The sequence below is a fragment of the Mauremys reevesii genome, linkage group 8 (genome assembly GCF_016161935.1).
Source record: "Mauremys reevesii isolate NIE-2019 linkage group 8, ASM1616193v1, whole genome shotgun sequence".
NCBI lineage: Eukaryota > Metazoa > Chordata > Testudines > Geoemydidae > Mauremys > Mauremys reevesii.
Window position 1 is genome coordinate 85,195,433 of NC_052630.1, and position 23,840 is coordinate 85,219,272.

The 23,840-nt window shown below is 40.0% G+C and overlaps 1 protein-coding gene across 2 annotated transcripts in view; it reads right to left on the bottom strand.

Moving 5' to 3' along the window:
* AK5 (adenylate kinase 5) overlaps positions 1–23,840 on the bottom strand; it is a 132,919-nt gene that overhangs the window by 89,479 nt on the left and 19,600 nt on the right. For both annotated transcript variants that reach the window (XR_005583957.1, XM_039486021.1), the window contains exon 6: positions 15,461–15,652. Coding sequence is in view for 1 of the 2 variants with exons in the window: in XM_039486021.1 (XP_039341955.1) it covers positions 15,461–15,652 (192 nt within the window). In the remaining variant the exon portion in view is untranslated. The remainder of the gene's footprint in view (positions 1–15,460; positions 15,653–23,840) is intronic.

The following is a 23,840-nucleotide window of genomic DNA, read 5'->3' on the forward strand; positions in this document are numbered from 1 at the left end:
TTATTATATGAAAATTATTACTGCTTTCCAACTTGTATATTTGTTTTTTGTTTAGAATAAAAATTTTAAAAAAATTCCAAAGCTTCTTAGTACAAGTTTTTCTCCACTTAATTTTCAAATATAAAGACAGCTCTGTCACATAACATTGAAAGTCATAAGCTGATTAATTGCACATTCAGCACCTTCTGTTTATATGTGTTGTTTACCTTCAATAACAAATTGATACAATTTGCAGAAAGGTTAAAATAACCAAAAAAAAAGGACATTTACAAAGAATAGTGCTTACTTCTTCTTTTGAAGAATGAACTGTGAAAAATGACTTCCATGTAGTTTTACAGTTTAAGATTTCTGGTTTTAAAGTTTAATTTCAATATATTGTATAAACTGGCAAAAATAATATTGCTCTTCTCATGTTAAGAGGATATGCATGATTGTCTCTCACCCTCCCCTCCTCCCCCATTTTTTCCATGGTAAAAAATCATCATAAGAACTGCCACACCAGTTCAGACCATCTAGGCCAGTATCCAGTCCCCAACAGTGGCCAGTGCCAGAGTTTCAGGAGGAGTGTATAGAACAGGGCATTTGGAGTGATCCCATCCAATCTTCCCCCGCCGGCTTCTGGCAGCCAGAGCATAAGGTTGCATCCCTGACCATCCTGGCTAACAGCCATTAATGGACCTATCCTCCATGAACTTATCTAGTTCTTTTTTGAACCCAGTTATACTTTTGGCTATCACAACATAGCATGGCAATGAGTTCCACAGGTTAACTGTATGTTGTGTGAAAAAGTACTTCCTCTTGTTTGTATTAAACCTGCTGCCTATTAATTTAATTGGGTAAGCTCTAGTTTTTGTATTGTGGGAGAGGGTAAATAACTTTTTTCCCACATCATTCCTGATTTTACACATCTTTATCATATCCTCCCTTAGTCATCTCTTTGCTGAACAGCCCTAATCTTTTAAATCTCTCCTTGTATGAAAGCTGTTCCATACCCTTGATCATATTTTTTGCCCTTCTCTGAACTTTTTCCAGTTCCACTATATCCTTTTTGAGATGGGGTGACCAGAACTGGACAAAGCATTCAAGGTGTGGGTACACCATGGATTTATATATTGGCATTATGATTTTTTTGGTCATTTTCTATCCCTTTCCAAATAGTGCCTAACATTTAATTGGAAGTGGTGCTGTATACTGAACTTACCTTTTCAGAGAATTATCCATGGTGATTCCAAGATTTTTCATTTGAGAGAGAACTAATTTAGAATTCATTATTATGTATGTGTAGTTGGGATTATTTTTTCCAATGTGTATTATTTTGCCCTTATAAATACTGAATTTCATCTGACATTTGGTTGTCACCAAGTTTTGTGAGGTCCCTCTGTAAGTTTTCGTAGTCAGTTTTGGACTTTGCTATCTTGAATAATTCTGTATCATCTACAGACTTTGGCACTTCACTGTTTACTCCCTTTTCAAGATCATTAATGAATATGTTGAACAGCTTTCTGAAAATGCAAGTACACTACCCAAGAAATTCAAGTAGATTGGAACTGCTAAAAAATTATAAAAATTCATTGTTCACGGAATAAGGCTTGGTCTATACTATCAACCTAAACACCAGAGTACACAGTGCTATGTCGCTAAGACCAATTACCAAGGTATTATCATTGGCTGAATATTAAAAGAATAACTATTTATGAATTCTTGCCATGCTCTCATCAGTACATCAGCATAAAAAGATGCCTAATTAAAAAAAATTATAGGCACTGAATTTCTAGTAACAAAAAGGCATTTTCCTTTAAAGATCCGCACTTTAAAGCGTCTTCACTTTCTGACAGAATCTTTTGATCTTAAAACCATAAACAAAGGAGTCCCTTTATTTTAGTGGAAAACATATAATTGGAGGCTTCATAATGAAACTTAGGCAACAGAATGTTTACAGATCTGTTTTAACAACCAGTTTGAAGATTCACAATCCAGATACTTGAGACAATAATATCTTAACATTCTTTGTCTAATTAAAAGTCATATACTACCCTAGACCATAGCAACCATTCAATTGCTTAATGTTATAAACCATTAACTACATCTCTCCAAATATGAGACTGAGGGCACTAGAATATAACAGTAGTAGAACATGCCTAGAGGAAGTAACTTCTTCCCCCTAAAGTGTATAACCATAAGTTAGGATGGTTATGGGAATCACTAGTTGTAGAGTCTCTGGTGTTTAATAGAGTCAGTGTTCAAAGAAAAGGATGTTCTTTAGTGCCAACAGAGGCAAATCTGTGGCCACTACTATATTAACATTTGAATACACCCTCAGAATATGGCACAATCCCTGTAGATGAGGAATGTTGGACCACGTGAGCTGGAATGGGCCATATCCGCTAGTTTACAAAGCTAGGTTTAATTATAGATGAGGAGCCTCTGCTTTCTTGGGAGGGGGAATGTGTTATTTCTGATACTAGTTTATGATCCAGAGCTAGCGCCATTCAATTTTGGTTAATACAACAACTACGTTATGGTGTAGCCTGCTTGTATTCCCTATGATTTCTATAGACCTGTAAAAGGGCCTGCCTGTCCAGTACCATCACCTTCTGGCCAAGTGTAGCTCTGCTGAGGCCTGCCTCTGTTCCTCTTTAGTGGTCAGCAAAGGGTTCACTTTTAACAGTCCAGGCAGAGCCTGTGCTAGGCATAAGCAGACTTAAACAATTGCTTAGGGCCCCAAGCAAGTCAAGGGGGCCCTCTGTTAATCATTAGTATGTGTTGTGTGGGAAGGCCCCCCAAAATATTCTTGCTTAGGGCCCCCAATGGGCTAGCACCAGCACTGAGTGCAGGAGCCAAATATTATAACATAAGCATGTCTCCTTTCAGTGAAGCCCCCCCAAAAGGGGCACTTTAACAAAAGCTTAAAGTCTGTTACCTCAGAGCCCTGGTTTGGACTACTCAAAATTGAAAGCTCCCAAAACAGGGAGCTGGGCCAGAGATTACTACCCCTTTACCAGCTGTGCAGTTTTTAGTACACACACACACACGCGTGTACACACACACACAAAGAGACTCTTTGATTATATGCAGGTGGTTCTGTTTGCAGCTCCTGGACAGCCTTTAAAAGGTAGTACACTCCATCACAGACAGTACTTAAGACTTTTGTGTGGTGAATTAAGTAAACAAGGATATGTGATGATGACATCCACTAATAAAAATAATTTTGGAATGCAGTATTTTATTCAGAGATTAGTGAATATGATTTCCCTAAGCACTACACTGCAGATCTCTTAGGGATTAGCTAGTCCATTATTTCAGGGCTACCAGATGGCAAAAATACTGATACACTGCTTAGTTTACCTGGTAGAGAAAAATAACACAGTGGAAGGATAGTTCTTCAACTGAAATTTAGGCTTGCTGCCATAAAGAGTTCATGGATGTATAATGCAGAGAAGAGCTCTGTTCATAACACGTTCTCCCTAGACAATAATGAAATTTGTGGGCCAGATTTTCAGCTGATGTAAATCAGTGTAGCTCCAAAGATGAAGCTATGCTTATTTTACAACAGGTGAGGAGCTAGCTCCACTATCTTCACAATTAAACCAGCAGTTTTCACACTTCACTGCACCTTGATCCACTTCTGACAACAAAAATTAGTACATGACCACAGGAGGGGGGACCAAAGCCTGAGACTGCCTGAGCCCTGCTGCCCTGACAGGGGGCCAAAACCTGAGCCCCACTGCCCTGGGCGGGGGTGGGGGAGGAAGCCGAAGCCCAAGGGCTTCAGCCCTGCAGCCCAGACCTGAAGGTCTCGGACTTGGGCTTGGGCCCCAGTAAGTCTAATGCCAGCCCTGCTGATCCCCTTAAAACAGGGTCACAAGCCACTTTGGGGTCCCAACTCAAAGTTTGAGAACAGCTGCATTAAACTATTTACTGAAGATACTCTTGTTAACCTGTGTAGGATTGTCTCTTTTCTCCCTTTTTATTGCATAATGTTAAGTTGAAAACCAAATCTCAAAACAGACTTCTTCATGTAACTAGTTAAGACATCTCTGGTTACACATTTATTTATTTCTTTGTTTTGTTTGACTGTTTTTCTAATTGTACTACAATTTAAAAAAAAATAGAATGAAACCCTCAGAAAGCAGTATAGGTATATTAAATGGTGTCATGTTGTTTGCAACGTTAGAATTTTCATATTAAGGATTATTATAGGCACAGTTTATTAAACATGCAGTAAGGTATAACCTAATAGTTATTTTAGCAGGTAAATGGTATGAGTCAGTTAAGTGTTTGTGATTGAACAACAATTCAACTACACAGACATTTTATTTTGAAGTTATCTATAACATTCTTGGTTTATTTGGCATAACAGTGTGCACAGACAGAATGGTACGTCAGCATTTCAGAGCCAATGTACACCATTCTAAAGTATTCACCTCTAGATGATTACTGGGAAGGAAATAGGTGAGAATAAACTAGGTCAAGAACAAACCATATCTTCAACTTAATGTACTTGTTTCTCCATGTAACAAGGTCCTCGGCCCCCCTCTTCCCAGGGTTCCACTGGCTGCCCCAATAAAGCTCAGAGAGGCCTCTAGTTCTTCAGCACCCGTGGCTTTATTTACACCAGGTTCTCCCACCACCAGTGATATACTATATACAGCTTGCAGGCCTTAAAATCTCCTCTTCCGCACAGAGTCTGCCCTCAGTCTGAAGACTGACCTTCCCCCGGCCATTCCCTTCTTCTAGCTGCCAGCCAGCCTTTATAGCCCTTGAACCCTCAGGCCTGCAGGTGCAGCCTGTTTTAAAGGCCAGGCACCAGGCTTCCACAAATCCCTTCTTTAACCCCACATTATTTCTTTGTCTCTGGCTTAATAAATACTTTTTTTTTTAAAGGTGGGAATGTTTTGTATTTATATTAACTAAAATTTAATCATGTGTAAATTGAAGAAAGTGTTTAAAAATCTGCTTCCCAGGCAGTAAGACACAGTATTCACTATTACGCTGACCACTGCATCACTGTCCTGAACAAACTACCCTCACAAATCTAAATCCTGAAACCTTTACTTAAGAAAAATGGGGGGCTGACATTCTGTGCTGAGCCACCAGGAAGCTTACAGCTGGTGCAAACTGGGTTTTCCCTCCTTCCTCTCACTGAATCTTCTTTCCTTGCTTAGTTTGGTGTCTTGTAAACCATTTAAAAAGCACTAGCATAATTTAGAAAAAGTGTGCTGGTGTAGTAAAGTAAACTGTAAACGCATGTCAACTTCTGCATATCTGTCTGGTTAGGCATCTATCTATAGTCTTATATTATGTCCAAAATGTAGCATCTGTGATCCTGAATAAAATCCTGACCTCACTGAAGTCAATGGCAAGACTCCCATTGACTTCAGTGGGGCCAAGGTTTCACCCCTGAGATTAAATGGCCTACAGTTGGATGTGACTTTGGGGATAGAGTGAGTGTTTATTGAAAATGGCTATTTCTACATGTTTCATTTTTCTTTCCTTATAGCTGGCGTTAATGTCAGGATTTTACATTTGCGGGGCACTGGATCTCTCTTTAGAATAAACACTATTACAGATGGGATAGAACACAACTGAATACAACAATAGAGGTACCATAAAGGCAGAAAAGATAGCAAAGCATGTAGGAGGAGGGTAGGTATATGAAAAATACCCTATGGAAACTAGCAGAGAGGAAGGAAAAAACAATCAAAATAACAATAAGAAAGAAGAATACAAATTAAGCACCAGAACAAATAAGGTCTAAAACAAGAAAAATGTCAAGAAGAACAATTAAGGCAATATATTTGAGCACAAATGCAAGAAGTATGACTAAGAGTGAATTTTTTTTTTTTTAGGTATTTAGCCTTTTTTTCCTGCTCATGCAGTATCAACAAGCAGACTGCAATTTCCTCAAATGTCTGCATATCAATCATATTTAGTTACATTTTTCTGCTGAATTTTTCTTTTCTCTCTTGCTCTGTTGATTGATTGTGATCAATATGTTGTACATAGTTTATACTTGGCATTTGAAAGTTGTGATTGTCCATATGACAAATTGTTTTGTTACTTTTCCCTGAGTGGAATCAGAGCGAGGAATGGAGGAAGTCTTTAAAGCTTTGAGCTCTGAATATCAGTGAGAAGCAGCAGATAAGCAGGATTAGGGAATTTTTGAAAAATTACAAATCTTTTCCACTCTGGTATTGCCTGAGGCATCATTCCTCCAGGAATTAAGCTATTGTAATTCTATTTTATTCTGTTCACATTCTTCACTGTCCTCATCACCATAGAATCTAAGTGCCTTCCAGACTGAATGTCACGACTAGCATCTGTCACATGTGATTCTTTCTTTCTCCCTTCTTCTTCCCACAGGGAGAAGGTGTGGAAAGTTTTAGAACTCAATGTATTATATGTACATTGTTGATATTAGTGAAGTCAAGGTTGAAGTGTACCTTCCCCCTATACTTGGAGGAAAAGTGGTAAGGTTTGTGGTGGTTCTTAGATCCTGGGAGAGTTAGTTCCACAGTCTTGGACTGGATCTCAAGAAGGCTTATATCTTTCACACAGACAAGCTTTACCCTGGTGATGGCAATTAAATTTGCCAGAGGAGCAAAGTTGTCAACCACAATGCTCATCCTGATGATCTTTTAAGTACTCTGGGACCCAGACCACTGAGTGCCTTGAATATAAAGACTAAGTCCTTGAATTGCTGCGTAGGATTGCCAACCCTCCAGGATTGTTCTGGAGTCTCCAGGAATTTAAAGATTACTTTTTAATTAAAGATTATATCATGTGATAAAACCTCCAGGAATATGTCCATCCAAAATTAGTAACCCTCTGTAAGAGTTATTCCTGAGTGCAGTTTAAATTTAAACTTTCTCGTCACATTCCCAGAGTGCAATTTTGAATGTGATCCCAGCTGAAAAGGGTGCAAACAGAATTCTATCTTGTTTAATTGCCTTTGGGCCAGAGCTCCAATGAAGGATTTGCCTTTACTTCAACATAAGGCCCTGGACCCACAATGAACTTCATGTGGATGGACCCTTGCACTCACACAGTCCTCTTGAAGTCAATGGGGCTCTGTGCTGGGATGGGACTTCATGCAGGTGCAGGGGTCTTTCAGTGAGGAGCTCATTCCAGGATGAGGGACTACATTTGTATCAATCAGCATCAGAACAGCTAGGATTAAATTGCTTAAAAGCATGACAAAAGAATAAAGAAGGGAGAGTTAAGAAAAAGGCATATTAAAATAAATCACCAAACAGAAGGGAGATCAGAAATAAGCTAAACTTTTTTTTTTTAAAAAAAGCCAAATATGAGAAATGAAAGATTTCACAGGACTCTAAGAAAATCAGTAAGATTTTTTTGTAGAGTACATAAGAAAACTCAAGTCTGCCAGTGAGAAATATAGCAGGATCTCCAAGCAGCAGCAGAGGCAACTGATGGAAAAGAGGGAGGCATTAATTTTTTTTGAAAAAAAGAATCAATTATTTGCCTTAGTGTTTATACAATGAAGGATAATGGTAAGTTGGCCCAAAGAGAGACAGATTTCCCAGTGGATAGAAGAAATATCATGTGAAATCAGAATCTTAGCAGGTTATAGGGGAACTAGGATGTAAGAGGACTGTTAAGACTCATTAAAAATGGTCATCTATGTCAGAATTTGGAGGAAGGCACAAAAGAGTCAAGGAAAACTTAAGAGTTAGAAGAAAAAGAGCATGTTGACCCAGAGGTGGATTTGAATACGGGCTTCTTTATTGTGATATTTGTTCCCCTTGACCCAATTGTTGAGTAAGCACTGGATTAGTTACAGCATACTCTTTTTATTTGAGTTAGTATGTAAACACCTACATCTGATACAACACCCCAAAAATCCTTATTAATAGAAACTCCCATACTACAATCATACCCACCCCTCTTGACTGATTACAGCATTACACATATTATACACACATTTTTACCTTGAAAATACATTTCTTTGCAGTAATTTGTTGCTACAAGTTCCCTTAATCTGCAGTTCTCAGGGGAGGGAGGAAGGGGCCATGACCCAGGGCATGCTTATGTAGCTGGGAAAGGAAGGGAGGAGGAGATAACACTTCTTTAGCCAAAAGGTATCCTTTAGATCCCCATATTTCTTATGCAGCTGCAACACTTACCAATTCTTACCCCTTTCCCCCCCCTTTATCCTTGTTAACACTTTATCAAGGGAAGGAATAGTGTGTGCCTGTGCCTACTTCCTGACACTATGCCAGCACACCAGCGGTTTTCCATGTCTTTACTTAACCCTTACATATTCCAACATTAAGCAGATATATTTATGTTTAAACACTGTTTGGAAAAAGTAGTGATAAAGAATTGAGAGACTGGAGAAAATCGATTGCAATATCTGTGGTAAGAAAAGATTTAAATTATTAAATTAAATAATCAGTAAACATAAAATCAGTATGTTGGACTTCAACAGTAGTAAAAGAAAAGGCAAATTATGTGAGAAAGGGGGGAATATTTGGAAAGCTCTATTAAGGATAGTCAGCATGAATCTACCCACAAATAAGAACTCCGTACTTGAAACTTGGGACAATAATTTCTAAAATGTTCATGTCAGCTCATTTTCCTGGGCCCCTGTGCTCTCTGGCTCCCTCCTATGTGATATTTAGGGGGACAAAACTGCAGAAAAGATCATGGTGTGGATGAGAGAGCCAGCTAATGTCTGCTTGGGAAAAGGGGAGATGCAAAGCAGCAACCCCATGGGAACTGCAGGAGAAACTGCACTCAGGGGCGGCTCCAGGCACCAGCACACCAAGCGCGTGCTTGGGGCGGCAAGCCACGGGGGGAGCTCTGCCGGTCGCTGCGAGGGCGGCAGGCAGGCTGTCTTCGGTGGCATGCCTGCGGAGGGTCCGCTGGTCCCGCGGCTTCGGCGGACCTCCCGCAGGCGTGCCGCCGAATCTGCGGGACCGGGGACCTCCCGCAGGCAAGCTGCTGAAGGCAGCCTGCCTGCCGTGCTTGGGGCGGCAAAATACCTAGAGCCGCCCCTGACTGCACTATTACTTATGGCAAGTTAATGTGAATTCCCTTGTGTGCTTTCACACCACCACTCCATCTCATTATGGGTCACCGAGTACAAGGTCCAGCCATCAGCTGGTTGTGGGTCTGGGGAGGAGTGTGGCTGACCAGGTGTCTGCAGGGTGACAGCTGTGGACCCCCCGTGTCTGATATGATTACTTGCATCTCACCACCACCCATCCTATGGGAAAACCACCAACTTCCATGGCTCTAGAAGCCAATTTAGTGCTCCTCGGTCTCATGGGCAACATGTCTGTGCTGCACCACTTCAACGATGTACCTTTAAGGAGCTCGTGCAAATTAATATAGAAAAAACATAATGGAATATGTCTGGAGGTAAAAAACAAGAAATAGGGATATATATTCATTGGTAATCTATTATCAAAACACAAGAATGCCCTGGGCTTATTAACTGGGAAAGCTACTCTCAAACTTTACCAGCAAGAAGAATAAAAACAAACAAAATACTGGGCAGCACAACAATAACTACTATAGATAAACCATAGGACAATTTTCTAGCACTGTGTGATAACACCTTGCAGCATCATAGTATCTTTCCTCTTAGAATCTGGAAATTAGTAATATAAGGAACTAGTGGGATGTGTGTAAAGCTTGAACTAAGTAGTAAAGAGTGCAGTACAGCATAACCAAAATAATATAGGCACTGGAGAAACTTTTTATTCAATTAAGGTAAAATTCAACCCTCCTATACCAAGCTTATGCATAGAGCAATAAGCAGAGGTGATTAGTGAAATTCACCCCCTTTAAATATGTGATCAAGCCACGGGATTCCAGTGCAGTCCCTTTGAGGATGGAGTTTTGGTTTGGATGGAGGGAGAATCTACCCAGAGTTCAAGGGAAACTGAAGCTAAGAACATAAGAATGGGTCAGACCAAAGGTCCATCTAGCCCAGTATCTGTCTACCGACAGTGGCCAATGCCAGGTGCCCCAGAGGGAGTGAACCTAACAGGCAATGATCAAGTGATCTCTCTCCTGCCATCCATCTCCATCCTCTGACGAACAGAGGCTAGGGACACCATTCTTACCCATCCTGGCTAATAGCCATTTATGGACTTAGCCACCATGAATTTATCCAGTCCCCTTTTAAACATTGTTATAGTCCTAGCCTTCACAACATCCTCAGGTAAGGAGTTCCACAAGTTGACTGTGCACTGCGTGAAGAAGAACTTCCTTTTATTTGTTTTAAACCTGCTGCCTATTAATTTCATTTGGTGACCCCTAGTTCTTGTATTATGGGAATAAGTAAATAACTTTTCCTTATCCACTTTCTCAATATCACTCATGATTTTATATACCTCTATCATATCCCCCCTTAGTCTTCTCTTTTCCAAGCTGAAGAGTCCTCGCCTCTTTAATCTTTCCTCGTATGGGACCCTCTCCAAACCCCTAATCATTTTAGTTGCCCTTTTCTGAACCTTTTCTAGTGCTAGAATATCTTTTTTGAGGTGAGGAGACCTCATCTGTACACAGTATTCGAGATGTGGGCGTACCATGGATTTATATAAGGGCAATAATATATTTTCAGTCTTATTCTCTATCCCCTTTTTAATGATTCCTAACATCCTATTTGCTTTTTTGACCCCCTCTGCACACTGCGTGGACATCTTCAGAGAACTATCCACGATGACTCCAAGATCTTTTTCCTGACTCGTTGTAGCTAAATGAGTCCCCATCATATTGTATGTATAGTTGGGGTTATTTTTTCCAATGTGCATTACTTTACATTTATCCACATTAAATTTCATTTGCCATTTTGTTGCCCAATCACTTAGTTTTGTGAGATCTTTTTGAAGTTCTTCACAATCTGCTTTGGTCTTAACTATCTTGAGTAGTTTAGTATCATCTGCAAACTTTGCCACCTCACTGTTTACCCCTTTCTCCAGATAATTTATGAATAAATTGAATAGGATTGGTCCTAGGACTGATCCTTGGGGAACACCACTAGTTACCCCTCTCCATTCTGAGAATTTACCATTAATTCCTACCCTTTGTTCTCTGTCTTTTAACCAGTGGCCTCATGCCTATAGTGGACCCAGCAAGCCCCTCTACATCATAAATGAACTTCATTCATGGAGAGGAAATAATATATATAACTTTAATAACAAGTTAGGTACATGATTTGGATCTTCAAATATTTTTACAGGCAATTTGTGAGCACTATAGATCAATGAAAGGACAACCTTGGATGGTCTCATCCTATCTAAAATTTGCTATATTGGACAAGCAATGAGTAGTGATGGGTCAATATAAAATTATTTATAACAGAAATTCTAAAAGGGAAAACTAAAATAATCCCACTGACTTTTCAAATGACAGAATGAAAGATACAAAATCTTGGAAGTGCATTATTAGTGGTAATATCATACCACAGGAGTAGTCAATGGGTGGTCTGCGGGCAAGGGAGCACCAGATACTTTTGAATGGACCCCGAAATCACAGAATCATAGGAATGGAAGTGATCTTGAGAGGTCATCTAATCCAGTTCCCTGCACTCATGGCAGGACTAAGTATTATCTAGACCACTCCTGACAGGTGTTTGGAGATTTTTAAGAGCAGGTTAGACAATGACGGAGATTCCACAACCTCCCTAGGCAATTTATTCCAGTGCTTAACCACCCTGACAGAAAGTTTTTCCTAATGTCCAACCTAAACTGCCCTTGCTGCAATCTAAGCCCATTGCTTCTTGTCCTATCCTCAGAGGTTGAGAGGAATTTTTCTCCCTCCGCCTTGTAACAACCTTTTATGTACTTGAAAACTGTTATCCAGTGGTGCTGGAAATGGGGGATCAGAGGGGGCCATAGCCTTCCCACTTTTTGCCGAGGTGGACCCCATCCCCTTTCCCTTCTCTTCTCCTCAAGGCCCCATTCCCCCGTCCAGGCCACCATGGAGCCCAGCTGAGGAGCCCGGGCAGTTATGGGAGCCACGTGGACCCTACATCTGCCCATGGTGTGGGAGGGGCTGAGAGAAGCCCCCAGCCAGTGTCCCTGTCCCCCAAGCTCCCCACCCAGACCAGGGCAGGTGGAGAGTCCACCACTCCACACCAGCTCACCACATGGCTCTCCCCGACCAGGCTCTGGCCTAGGGGTGGGGTCTCGGAGCCGCAGCCCAGCCGTGATAAGAGCTGTGTGGGCAGCCACAGACTCTTCACCTGCTCTGGGAAGGGGGCTGCTCTCGGCGGGCCCTCCACATCAGGGGCGGCTCCAGGCCCCAGCACGCCAAACACGTGCTTGGGGCGGCATGCTGCGGGGGCGCTCTGCCGGTCGCCGGGAGGGCGGCAGGCAGGCAGCCGGCGCTATGCCTGCGGAGGGTCCGCTGGAGCTGTGGGACCGGCGACTGGCAGAGGGCCCCCCGCGGCATGCCATATCACGGGCAGGTGGATGGTCCGCCGTGGCTCAACACAGCTGTTATGATGTCCCCTCTCAATCTTCTCTTTTTTCAGACTAAACAGACCTTTCATCATTTTTGTTGCTCTTCTCTGGACGTTCTCTAATTTGTCAACATCTTTCCTGAAATGTGGCATCCAGAACTGGACATCATACTCCAGTTGAGGCCTAATCAGTTTGGAGTAGAGCAGAAGAATTACTTCTTGTGTCTTGCTTAGAACATTCCTGCTAATACATCCCAGAATGAAGTTTGCTCTTTTTTTAAACAGTGTTACACTGTTGACTCATATTTAGCTTGTGATCCACTATGACCCCCAGATCCCTTCTGCAGTACTCCTTTCTAGGCAGTCATTTCCCATTTTGTATGTGTGCAATTGATTGTTTCTTCCTAAGTGGATACTTTGCATTTGTCCTTATTGAATTTCATCCTATTTACTTCAGACCATTTCTCCAGTTTGTCCGGATCAATTTGAATTTTGATCCTATCCTCCAAAGCACTTGCAATCCTTCCCAGCTTGGTATCATCCACAAACTTTATAAGTGTACTCTCTATGCCATTATTTAAATCATTCATGAAGATATTGAACAGAACCGGATCCAGAACTGATTCCTCCAGGACCTCACTTGATATGCCCTTCCAGCTTGACGGTGAACCACTGATAACTACTCTCTGGGGATGGTTTTCCAACCAGTTATGCACCCACCTTATAGTCACTCCATCTAGGCTGCATTTCCCTAGTTTATGAGAAGGTCATGTGAGACAGTATCACAAACCTTACTACAAGATATACCACTTCCCCCACTATCCACAGGGCTTATTACTCCATCAAAGAAAGCTATTAGGTTGGTTTGACATGATTTGTTTTTGACAAATCCATGCTGACTGTAACTTATCACCTTATTATATTTTAGGTATTTGCAAACTGCTTAATTATTTGTTCCATTATCTTTACAGGTACAGAAGTTAAGCTGACTGGTCTGTGATTCCCCACGTTGTCCTTTTTTTAGCTTGTTCTTTCTCTATTTAAACCTCTGATCTACCTAATTTTCACTGGCATTCAAGATGTTTGATGTCCAGTTGCTACTAACCTTTTGATGAAAACTGAAAGAAAAAAGTCATTTAGCACTTCTGCCATTTCCATATTTTCTGTTATTGTTTTTCTCCCCTCATTGAGGAATGGGCCTACCCTGTCCTTGGTCTTCCTCTTGTTTTTAATGTTTTTGTAGAATGTTTTCTTGTTACCCTTTATGTCTCTAGCTCATTTAATTTTGTTTTGTGCCTTGTTCTTTTCTAATTTTTCTACATACTTGTATTATTTGTTTATATTCATTCTTTGTAATTTGACCTAGTTTCCACTTTTTGTAGGACTCTTTTGAGTTTCAGATCCATTGAAGATCTCCTGGTTAAGACAGGGTAGTCTCTTGCCATACTTCCTATCTTTCTTACACAGTGGGATTGTTTGCTCTTGTGCTCATAATAATGTCTCTTTGAAAAACTCTCAACTTTCTTGAACTGTTTTCCCCTTAGAGTTGCTTCCCATGTGATCTTATATACCAACTCCCTGAGTTTGCTAAAGACTGCCTTTTTGAAATCCATTATCTTTATTGTGCTGTTTTCCCTCCTACCATGCCTTAGAATCGTGAACTCTACCATTTCATGATCACTTTCACACAAGTGGCCTTCCACTTTCAAATTCTCAACCAGTTCCTCCCTATCTGTCAAAATCAAATCTAGAACAGCTTCTCCCCTAGTAGCTTTCTCCATCTTCTGAAATAAAAAGTGGTCTCCAATACATCTTTTTATTTTTAATCCCATCTTTTTATTTACTTATCATTATTGTTGTTGTTTTATTGTATTCTCTGGAGTCTGAACCTTGACTATAACTTGGTCCAAATTTTTTGGTCCTTGACAAAAAATAATTGACTATCCTTGTCATACCATGTCTAGTTTGCAATTTAAGGACATTTTTGACATTTTTTAATCTGATTAACAAAGACAAGGGGTACCGGGTCCTGGGAAGGACAAGGGGGCTGGTGGCAGTGGGACACCGGCCTGCAGAGGGCGCTCTGTGCTGGAAAGAGCTAATTCCCTGAGACGACCAGCAGGAGGAGCTGCAGTGGTGAGTCCTGCACTGTCACAGTATCCTTTTATAGTGACTAGAGTTATTCATCTTAAAGCTCATCTGTTTTCATACTCAAGATCTGCATTGTTATTCAATTCCTCTGTTAGATCTACTGACATTTCACCAAGCAAAAAATAAATTAATCATCCCCTTGTTAAAGCTGTCATAATCTTACTTGTGGTGATGCAGGTGATAAGCTTGAAATAAGTTTGCAGTACTTTATAACCCTGCTTGCACTAATTAAACCTTCTGGCTGCACTTACGTAACTTGTTTAGCGTGCAAAGATGGATTCTCTTTTCCAGCATATTGCAGAGATCACTATTCATACTGATTTGCAAAAAGTACCAATTTATGCCAGACCTTCCTGGCCTCCAAAGTTTTAAAAATTATCATTTATATAACACCATAAATTTATGTGGTACATTATAAACAGGATGTGACTTGTCTGAAGAGCTTACACTTTAATGGCCAAATCTTCTACTGGTGTAAATTAATATTGCTCATTGAATTCAGAAGATCTATGCTGGTTTACTCCAGCTGAGTAATCCACAATCAATGGAATCAAATATCATTTCTCTGATATTTTCAAGACAAAGAATCCCAAAGGTGTTCACAACACATAACACTGTAACCGTGAAACAGTAATTAAAGCTTTATAATTTTTTGTTTCCTTGGATGAAATTCAAGGCCCTAAGAACAATTTCTGCCCTAATTTTAGCATGCTCACTCTAATAATCAGAGCAGAATTTGACTCAGACTCACTATTATAAAGCACTATTATAAAGCAAAGAGAATGCAGAGTACCAGGTATAAGCTCTTGAGTTCAACTACTGCCATACATTCGTTTATCAGGTGCATATATTGATAGCTAAATGACTTACTGTGATGATTAGCCCCTTTTCCTGGAAATATTTGACCAGTGGAACAGCATTCTGCTTGAAATTAATTAGTCGTCTTTGAGTGGCTTTGAGGTTATCATCAGGTCTCCCTTGCTGTTCAGCACGTTTCAATAACCTTTCTTTCAGCCGCTGATTGGAACAGGCCAGAAACACCACCAAATCTGGAGTGCAGATCTGTAGTGAGGATTATCCAAAAAAACTGTGATTTAGTAAACCATCCAGAACAGCTATAAACAACAGTAACCTTTTCATGTAAGTCTTAAATATGCTATCCTTGCATATATTATTTCTGAGCAGCTTGCTGACTTTGACAAACTCAGTAATTCTCAGTTGACTTTGCAGGCTACTTTATATATAGACATGTTTGTCACGTTTTTATTCCTAAAAGGTTTCAGTACATTGTAACTAAAATTTAGATCTTTAAGAAATCAAAATATAAGTATCCCATATTCCACAAGAAACCCCTGTGTAGTTTCCAAAAGTAAGTAATGTATTCAATAAGATGGCATTTAAAATCCAAATGTCACTATAGAGTTTACTAGGATGCAGAGCCAGAAGACAGGAGACTTGATTTCTGTTCCCAGATCCGCTATAAACTTCCTCTGCAACTTAAGGACAGACTTTTATTTTTCCATGGCTCAGTTTCCTTATAGTAAAATGATGATAGTATCATCCCTTTATTCTTGATTCAGAATGTTCTTTTTTTCTCATCTTTCTTTTGTCTGTACATCAGCATATTTCCATCTCGAGATGTTTCCTAACCCTGACTTGACTATTGCAATCAGTTTTCCATAAATCTTTTCCTGTTCCTTAAGTCCTCATGCACTAAAGTTTACAGAGTGCAGAATTCTATAGCCAGATGATTCAGCTGCAGCTGGATGTGAGACCATATCAACCCCATGGTTCCTCAAATTCTAGCCATCTCACAATTCAATTTAAATTGTCCTTATGATTTTCAAAGCTCTTCATGGACTTTTAGTTACTTCTGTTATCAACCAGAAGTTTCTCAAGTGAGAGAGATGCTCACAGAATAAGTAAGACCAGCAGAGCCATGATAACCATTCATAGAAAAGCTCCTAAAAGTTCTCATGAAACAGAAGTCTTCAGAGCCCACTGTTCATTGCTTTATTCCATACAATAAATACAGTGGGGAAAAATGTCAAAAGCACATAAGTGGCTTAGATGCTGACTCCTACTGAAAGTTGATGGGACTTAGGCTCCTAAACCACTTAGGTGCTTTTGAAAATGTTACCTGATATTCTTGATGTTCCCCCGGCCTACAACACCCATTCTCCTCAGTTTACTGATTCTCATTGGACTGTGAATCCAAAGCATCATGCTCAGCAACCCTACTTAAACTGTGCTATTTCACAAGACTGACTGGATCCCTGCCTTGATTCAAGCCCTTTTTCAGTTGTTCTGCTCCATCTATCTTGAACTTTCTCCTCTTTCTGTAACAAAGCAAGTTGCTTCTCTTTAAATCTTTCTTTTTCTCTTTAGCCTTTCAGAGTGTGTGATGTTTCTGACTGTTAAGGAAGCTGGATAAAAATAAACTCTATTATACAGTGCAGATCTCCATCTGACTACAGATTACAAAAGGGTTGTGTGCATTCCCACATGCATTTATTTCTGATGTCCCTAAAATTCATTGCTAAAATTTAAACTTCTCTGTATTGTGTGCGTAAAATATATGATAATATAATAGTTAATGGTCAACAGTGCAAGGTACACGGATTATTTCCCATAAAGTTACCTATGTATAAATTGACTTTGTCTGCACTATCTAAATAAGGTAATATTAAAGTAACATTAAAGGGGCATCGTTAAGAATTCACATGCATTTTACTTATTAAAATGTGGACAGAGAATGATTTACATACCTAAAGTAACATGTTTATTAGTATAATCATTCTTAAGTAAGCTACTGTAGTCATTAACACTTTATTTATGGTAACACCTTCCATCTCAGAATTGTGAAGTGCTTAGGCTGAGAAACCCATATGAGGTTCAGTTTAGAAGTTCTGTCACTCTTTTACAGGTGGGTTTTGTGGAGAGGTCAAGAAACAAATTTTGAAAAGTGGCCTCTAGTTATGCATGCTTCCGTTTTGTGTGTCCAACTGTAAACATCTTTGATCTGCTTTTTCAGGGATGCTGAGCTCCTGCAACCCCAAATGAAGTCAATGGAAGCAACAGTGGCTCACCATCAAAAAAAATTAAAACATTTCACAATTTGGGCCCAATCAACGGCACAGAACCTAGGAAGTACAAAAGGGGAAACTTTGACTAGATAATAGGAACATATTTAGGACTATTAATAACAGTAAGATAGAAACAAAAATCTCAAGGGAGACTGAGGCATCACCAGCACTACAGTGGATTAAACTAGCTGATGATTGGAAAAGTTTAAAGATAATGAAATCATTCTTTGTGCCATGGGGTTGACTGGTGGGGGATTGGAACTGAATGACTAAATACAGTCAAATCTAATGATTGTTTGGTACAGACTGATCTCTGTTGAAGTGATGAGAGCTATTCTGAATGCAAATCAATTAGCAATATTAGTTTTGGTCATTTTTAACAGCATTTTTCCATTAGCTTATGGAATAATATATATTTATAATTTTAAAACTCTTTGACATAGCTGACTCAGGTAGAAAACTGCCAATCCTCTCCCTACTCCCCAACTCCAACAAAATAAAATAAAATTTCATATTGTTTCAAGCTATTTTAATTGTGTAGTTAACTAGGTTCTTCTGTCCCTTCCACACACCCGATAATCACAAGCCAGATTTAATTGTGACAGCTGAATTCAAAAAACATCATTACTCCCAACACGTCCTATGTAAAGTTAATTTCTGTGTTAGACTTCTGTGCAACAGCATTCTGGTAAAAACAGCTATGTTAAATTCAGGTGGTTGTTGTTAAGCAGGGGTATGAAGAAGAACCAGAAGTTGTGGGGTTTTAATGGACATATAGTAGTAAACAAACCCAATTTACAACATGAGATTTACTCACCATTGGAGTAAAAGTACTATGTATTTCAAAGTGTTCCAAGTCATTGAACCGTATGGCTATAGAATGCATGGTGGAAAGGTAGTTTCACCTAGTGGGGTGAGCATATTAGTGGTACCCAGGACCTCCACTGTTCTAATCCTGGCTCTGCCACCATCTTGTACTTGCTAACCAACCTTATGCAAGTCACCTAAGGCCTGATCCAGTTTCCACTGAGAATAGCAGAGGGCCAGTATGGACAGAGACAATATAGTATTTTGGACAAGTAAATAAAATTGTGGCTAACTTTTAACTTACACAGCATATCTCCTGATGGCCACCTGTCCTGGCAGAAGTGAAGAAAGGTGAGCAGAAGTCAATAGCCTCCCCATATTAGCACCGCTTTTCCCCCTCTTTCGGTACTCCAATCCATAGCATCCTAATGTAGCCGGGGCTTATCAAGGCCTGCAGCTGTTCTAAGGCCTAGCCATGTCCGTAACCCCATGCTGTCCGCTACATGAGGACACCATCAGGGCTGCTCAAGTGCAGTGACTGCAATATTCTGCCCTAACCTCATGTACAGCATAAAATCACACAGAGTGAGCAACAAGAAACAGATTCCCCAGGAAACCAATAGCTCCCAAGGAAAAATGGGGAGAGGGTAGGACTGTGTAGTGGCATAGAGGGCAAAGCAGGAAGATGCCTTCTGCCTGGCACCACCTTTTGTGAACAGCCCCTGTTCTTCCCCCTCCCTCCACACTCACTAGTCAATCTCAGTGCTTAAAAGAAACACTAGATTGACCAATGGCAACTTTCCTAACAAAGGAGAGCTGCCCATGGGCTGGCAAATGCTGTGGCACCACCACACAAACTGGGCTGATTGTGAGGGGCCAGGTCCCTTTAGAGTCAATGGAAAGACACATTCTGGGTCTTAGTTTTCTCTTCCAAGTTTTAAAATTAGGATAAAAAGAGGGTATATCACAGTAAGTGCTGTGAGGAAGAATTAATTGTTTTCACATTGCTTTTTAAAATGTAAAGCACTATAAAAGTGCTAAGTATTGTTATGGTTAATGTTTTTTTTACTAACAACAGTAATAGTGTAGTAAGCTTCATGCTGTTAACACCAGAAACCCAGTAGCTGAAGCTGTTTATCCTGAAGCCTTGGCTTTTATGCTTGGAAACACATATCATCCACCCAGAGAAAATGTCAGTCCAAATAGTAGTTTAAAATTCTTAACACGTGAAGCCTATTGTCAAATCAAGCTATTCTCTAAAAGGTTTCTTAAAAGGAAATAGTGATTCAAGGTTATATTAGATGTTAACATATGTGGTGGGCCTACACAATAGATTCTAATTTTTGTGACGGCTGCGTTAATATCCCTCATCGGTAGAGTACAAATGTTCAGTCAGAAAGCAGTTGAAAAACTGTGCTACAAAATTTATGTTTATTAGCATTTCTCCCTGGTGTTTAGATGCAAAAAGTGTGTTGCTCACAAAAAGATAACCTCTCTCTTACATGCAGATATAATTTGTATGGGAAAAGTGCAAAACACTCCAAATATTAGTGATGACTGCATTTATTTTCTTCATGAAGCCCTGTGTTTCCTGTTTACCACTTAACCTCAGCCACAACTATATTTCAAGAGTATGCATCAGCTATGGCTTCCAGGGTGTGCATACGAAGTAGGGATGTGACAAATTACTGGGGACATAGAGATGTGTGGGAATAACTCACTGGCGATAGATATAGGTCCCTTATATAAAAATTAGTATGGAAAATGTTTTTGCAATAAAGGTTTTTTCAAAAGTGGTTATAATTCAGTTGAAAATCAGCCTGCTGTTAAGATGCATTCAAAAGTACATTGCTTTGAATTTCCTAACTAGGGAACAGATTGTATTCTGAGGATTAGCATGCAGAAGTGATCCTCCACATGCAGATCTCTCCAGCCCTGCACAGAAAGAAAAATCCATCATCTCCATACCAGTGCTTCCCCTAATACTCTTCTTTTGGGACTTAAGCATATGGTTAGTCCTGTATCCCTTGGGGAACTGCAAAAGTTGTGAGTCACACCCCATTGCCCATCATAGGGAGATAAGCCCCACTCTCCATTCCTCTGAGGAATACAAAGGAAATCCCAGAAGAGAACTATGGCTGAAAAGACTAAATACATTTTCTGTTTTCTATTTTAATAGATTCATAGATCCTGAGGCCAGAAGGGGACCATTGTGATCATCTAGTCTGATCTCCTGTATAGCACAAGCCATAGAACTTCCCCAGAATAATTCATAGGGCATATCTTTTAGAAAAACATATCTAAAAATTGTCAATGAGGGAAAATCCAACGTGGCTCTTGGTAAATTGTTCCACTGGTCAATTGGTCTCACTGTTAAAAATTCACACCTTATTTCTAGTTTAGTTTCAGCTTCCAACCATTGGATTGTGTTACATTTTTCTCTGCTAGATTGAAGAGCCCATTATTAAATATTTATTCCACATGTAGGTAATATATAATCACGTCACCCCTTAATCTTCTCTTTTATTAAGTTAAATAGACTGTGCTCCTTGAGTTTATTGCTAAAGCATGTTTTCTAATCCTGTAATCATTGTCATGGCTCTTCTTTGAACTCTCTCCAATTTATCAACGTCCTGCGCCTCTCTCCCATGAAGCTGAAAAAAATATATGAAGTGTCTTGGCTCCCAAAGCAGCTGGCACAGTAAAAAGAAAAACTTAAAAGACTGAAGAAAATGTAGTTAAAAATGGATGTGAAAGTTAAGGTGGGGGGAAGGGGGTTAATTTATTACGAGGAGCATGCGAAGAATTAACCACTTTAACTATTTCCAGAGTTAAACAAATGCTGCTATGTTTGCAAAGCCTTATGTTTCCAGTGGATTAATGCTCCATGATACGTGCCTAGACTGTGCACCAAGGTAGTAAAGACCCAGACTGATTCAGTGCTCACAAATTATCCTTTCTACATTTGTTGTTAAAATTAAGGGCCATCCATGTAGAAAGGACATACATATTTTATGTACACAGATAACTAATGTAAGAGTAATTAAGCATTGGAACAAATTACCTAGGGAGATTGTGGAGTCTCCATCATTGGAGGTTTTTAAATACAGGTTAGACAAGCGCCTGTCAGGAATTGTCTAGATAATATTTGGTCCTGCCTGAGTGCAGAGGACTGGACTAGATGACCTATCTAGGTTCTTTCAGTCCTACATTTCTATGATTATTCATGTTACACACGTATATGAACTGTAGCATATGAAAGAGATCATACTAATTCATACATGACTCAGTACATGAACACTTAGGACCAATATGTAAAACACATGCTACTTGTATAGCTTTCGTACATGTCATATATTTGTATTCCATGCTTTCTCTTATGCAGGTTCGGAAGGGTATGGGGAAAGGCATCTTACTCATATGAGGCCTGATCCAAAGCCTTTTAAAGTTAATGGTAAGACTCCATTGATCTGAATGGCTGCTGGATCAGGCAGGGAGTAACTAGAATCACAATGCTTGAATTCTCTGAACTAAAGGATGGGAGGAATTGTTAAAGGACCAAACTGTGAGAATTTGCATGTATTTTCCTTTGGTAGATTGTAGGAACGAGAAGAGATTGCCTATGTTCATAGTAATTTTGGTATAAATATTACCCAAATCTAAAATCTATAGACCAAATTCTTTACTTGAGATCCAACCCCTTTGCACTGCACCAGAGGGCCATGTTCTGGCCATAAATGTCCAGCAGAGAGGGAGTTCCCCTGCCATCGGGGGAGCTCCCACTAGCATAAAGCTGGTAGAGATTCTTCCTGCATCAGCTGCCCCTGTCCCTGGGGTAGGTGAAGTGTCTGGGAAAGGTGGGGCATGTTGAGATGGGATGTGGCTGTCGTGGGTTTGAATTCCACTACACCTTTCCTCCATTGATGTAGAATCCATTGGAGGCCCCGTGCCAGTGGTGTAAATTAGAACAATCTTACTGGCATAGACTGGCCCTCATGGTCAGGGTGCTGGAATTGGCTCCTCAACTCCCACTGAGTGGAGCTCAGCAGAGGAGAAATTCTCGCCGTGTGTAGGCAGTAAGTATTCTATTATGGATGACTTGCTTGTTGAGCTTTAAATTAGGTAAAGAACATACAGCTTCAACTAGAAACAAGGGGGTGCAGAATGGTGCCAGTCCTCTTATCTTTTATAATAAAAACTTCTGGTGAGCAAATCCAATTCTCGTTTAGTCTGAGTCTCCTCCTACTTAAACCAGTGTAAATTGGAAGTAAATTTATTGAAGGCAATGGTATTACTGGAATAAAGCCAGTGTAAATGACAGAGAGGCTTTGTAATCTCTGGAGGTATTTTTCATGTCTCCTCTTATTAGTCAGATTGCAATAGTTGCTAGCTAGAAAATTAGATGATTAAACTCTCTTTATTCCTCATTAGACCAAAAAAAAAAGAAAGAAAAGAAAGAAAAATTTGCTTCATTTCTTAATTCCTGGTACATTCTACTGGATACTCATGAGAAAACTTAATTGATAGTTCATGCACACTCATCATTAGATTAATAGTGCATTTAACTCTAATTACACTAATAAAGGTTACTCTAAAGTTACTTTATGCCCATTGTGCTGTTACTCCCAATGATAATTACTGATCTGCTGTGTATAATCCCATCTCTGCTGGATTATTAGACTATTTGTATAATTTTTCTTTTTTGTTTTAGGAAAACATAAATGTGTTTCCAATTATGCCAAATGATGCATGCTGCTAATTTACTTCAGTCTTTCATAACGTGGGTGCTACGTGGGTAACACAATTGTTTCCCCAACATTCATATAGGTATTTATTCTGATTAGGTCTAGACTGGGAGTTGGGGCAATTGCCTAGTGGGTTAGATATTCACACCAGCTGGGGGGGTCTCTTCTCTCTCAGATGCATGCGATTTAAGCATGAAATTCAAGCCTGTGCAGAGGGAACTAAAGTGTGATTTAAATGGTATATAAACCGCATGCTGGCCCTCTCTGTGCATATAAATATCATCCTGAATACACTGACTGGGAGCTCTGTTACTTATGACTCTGATGCAGCCATCAGGACCTCAGTAACAAGTGCCAACAGCATTACCTGCTAGTTGGCCTTTCTCCCTGCAGATCAGCATCCCATACATATAGTCAGCAGCTCTGCTTTTTGCTCCTCCCTCAGTCTAACTCTCACTCCAGGGCAGCAGGCACCTCAAGGAGGGTAACTAGAACACACAGGTAGTGTGTTAAAACCCTCCGCCTCAGCATATAGGAGTTAGGAAGCAAGGGTTGCTGATCATGCAGACCAGGAGAGCAGCAGGCAAGCGGAGGAAGATACATAGATTTTTG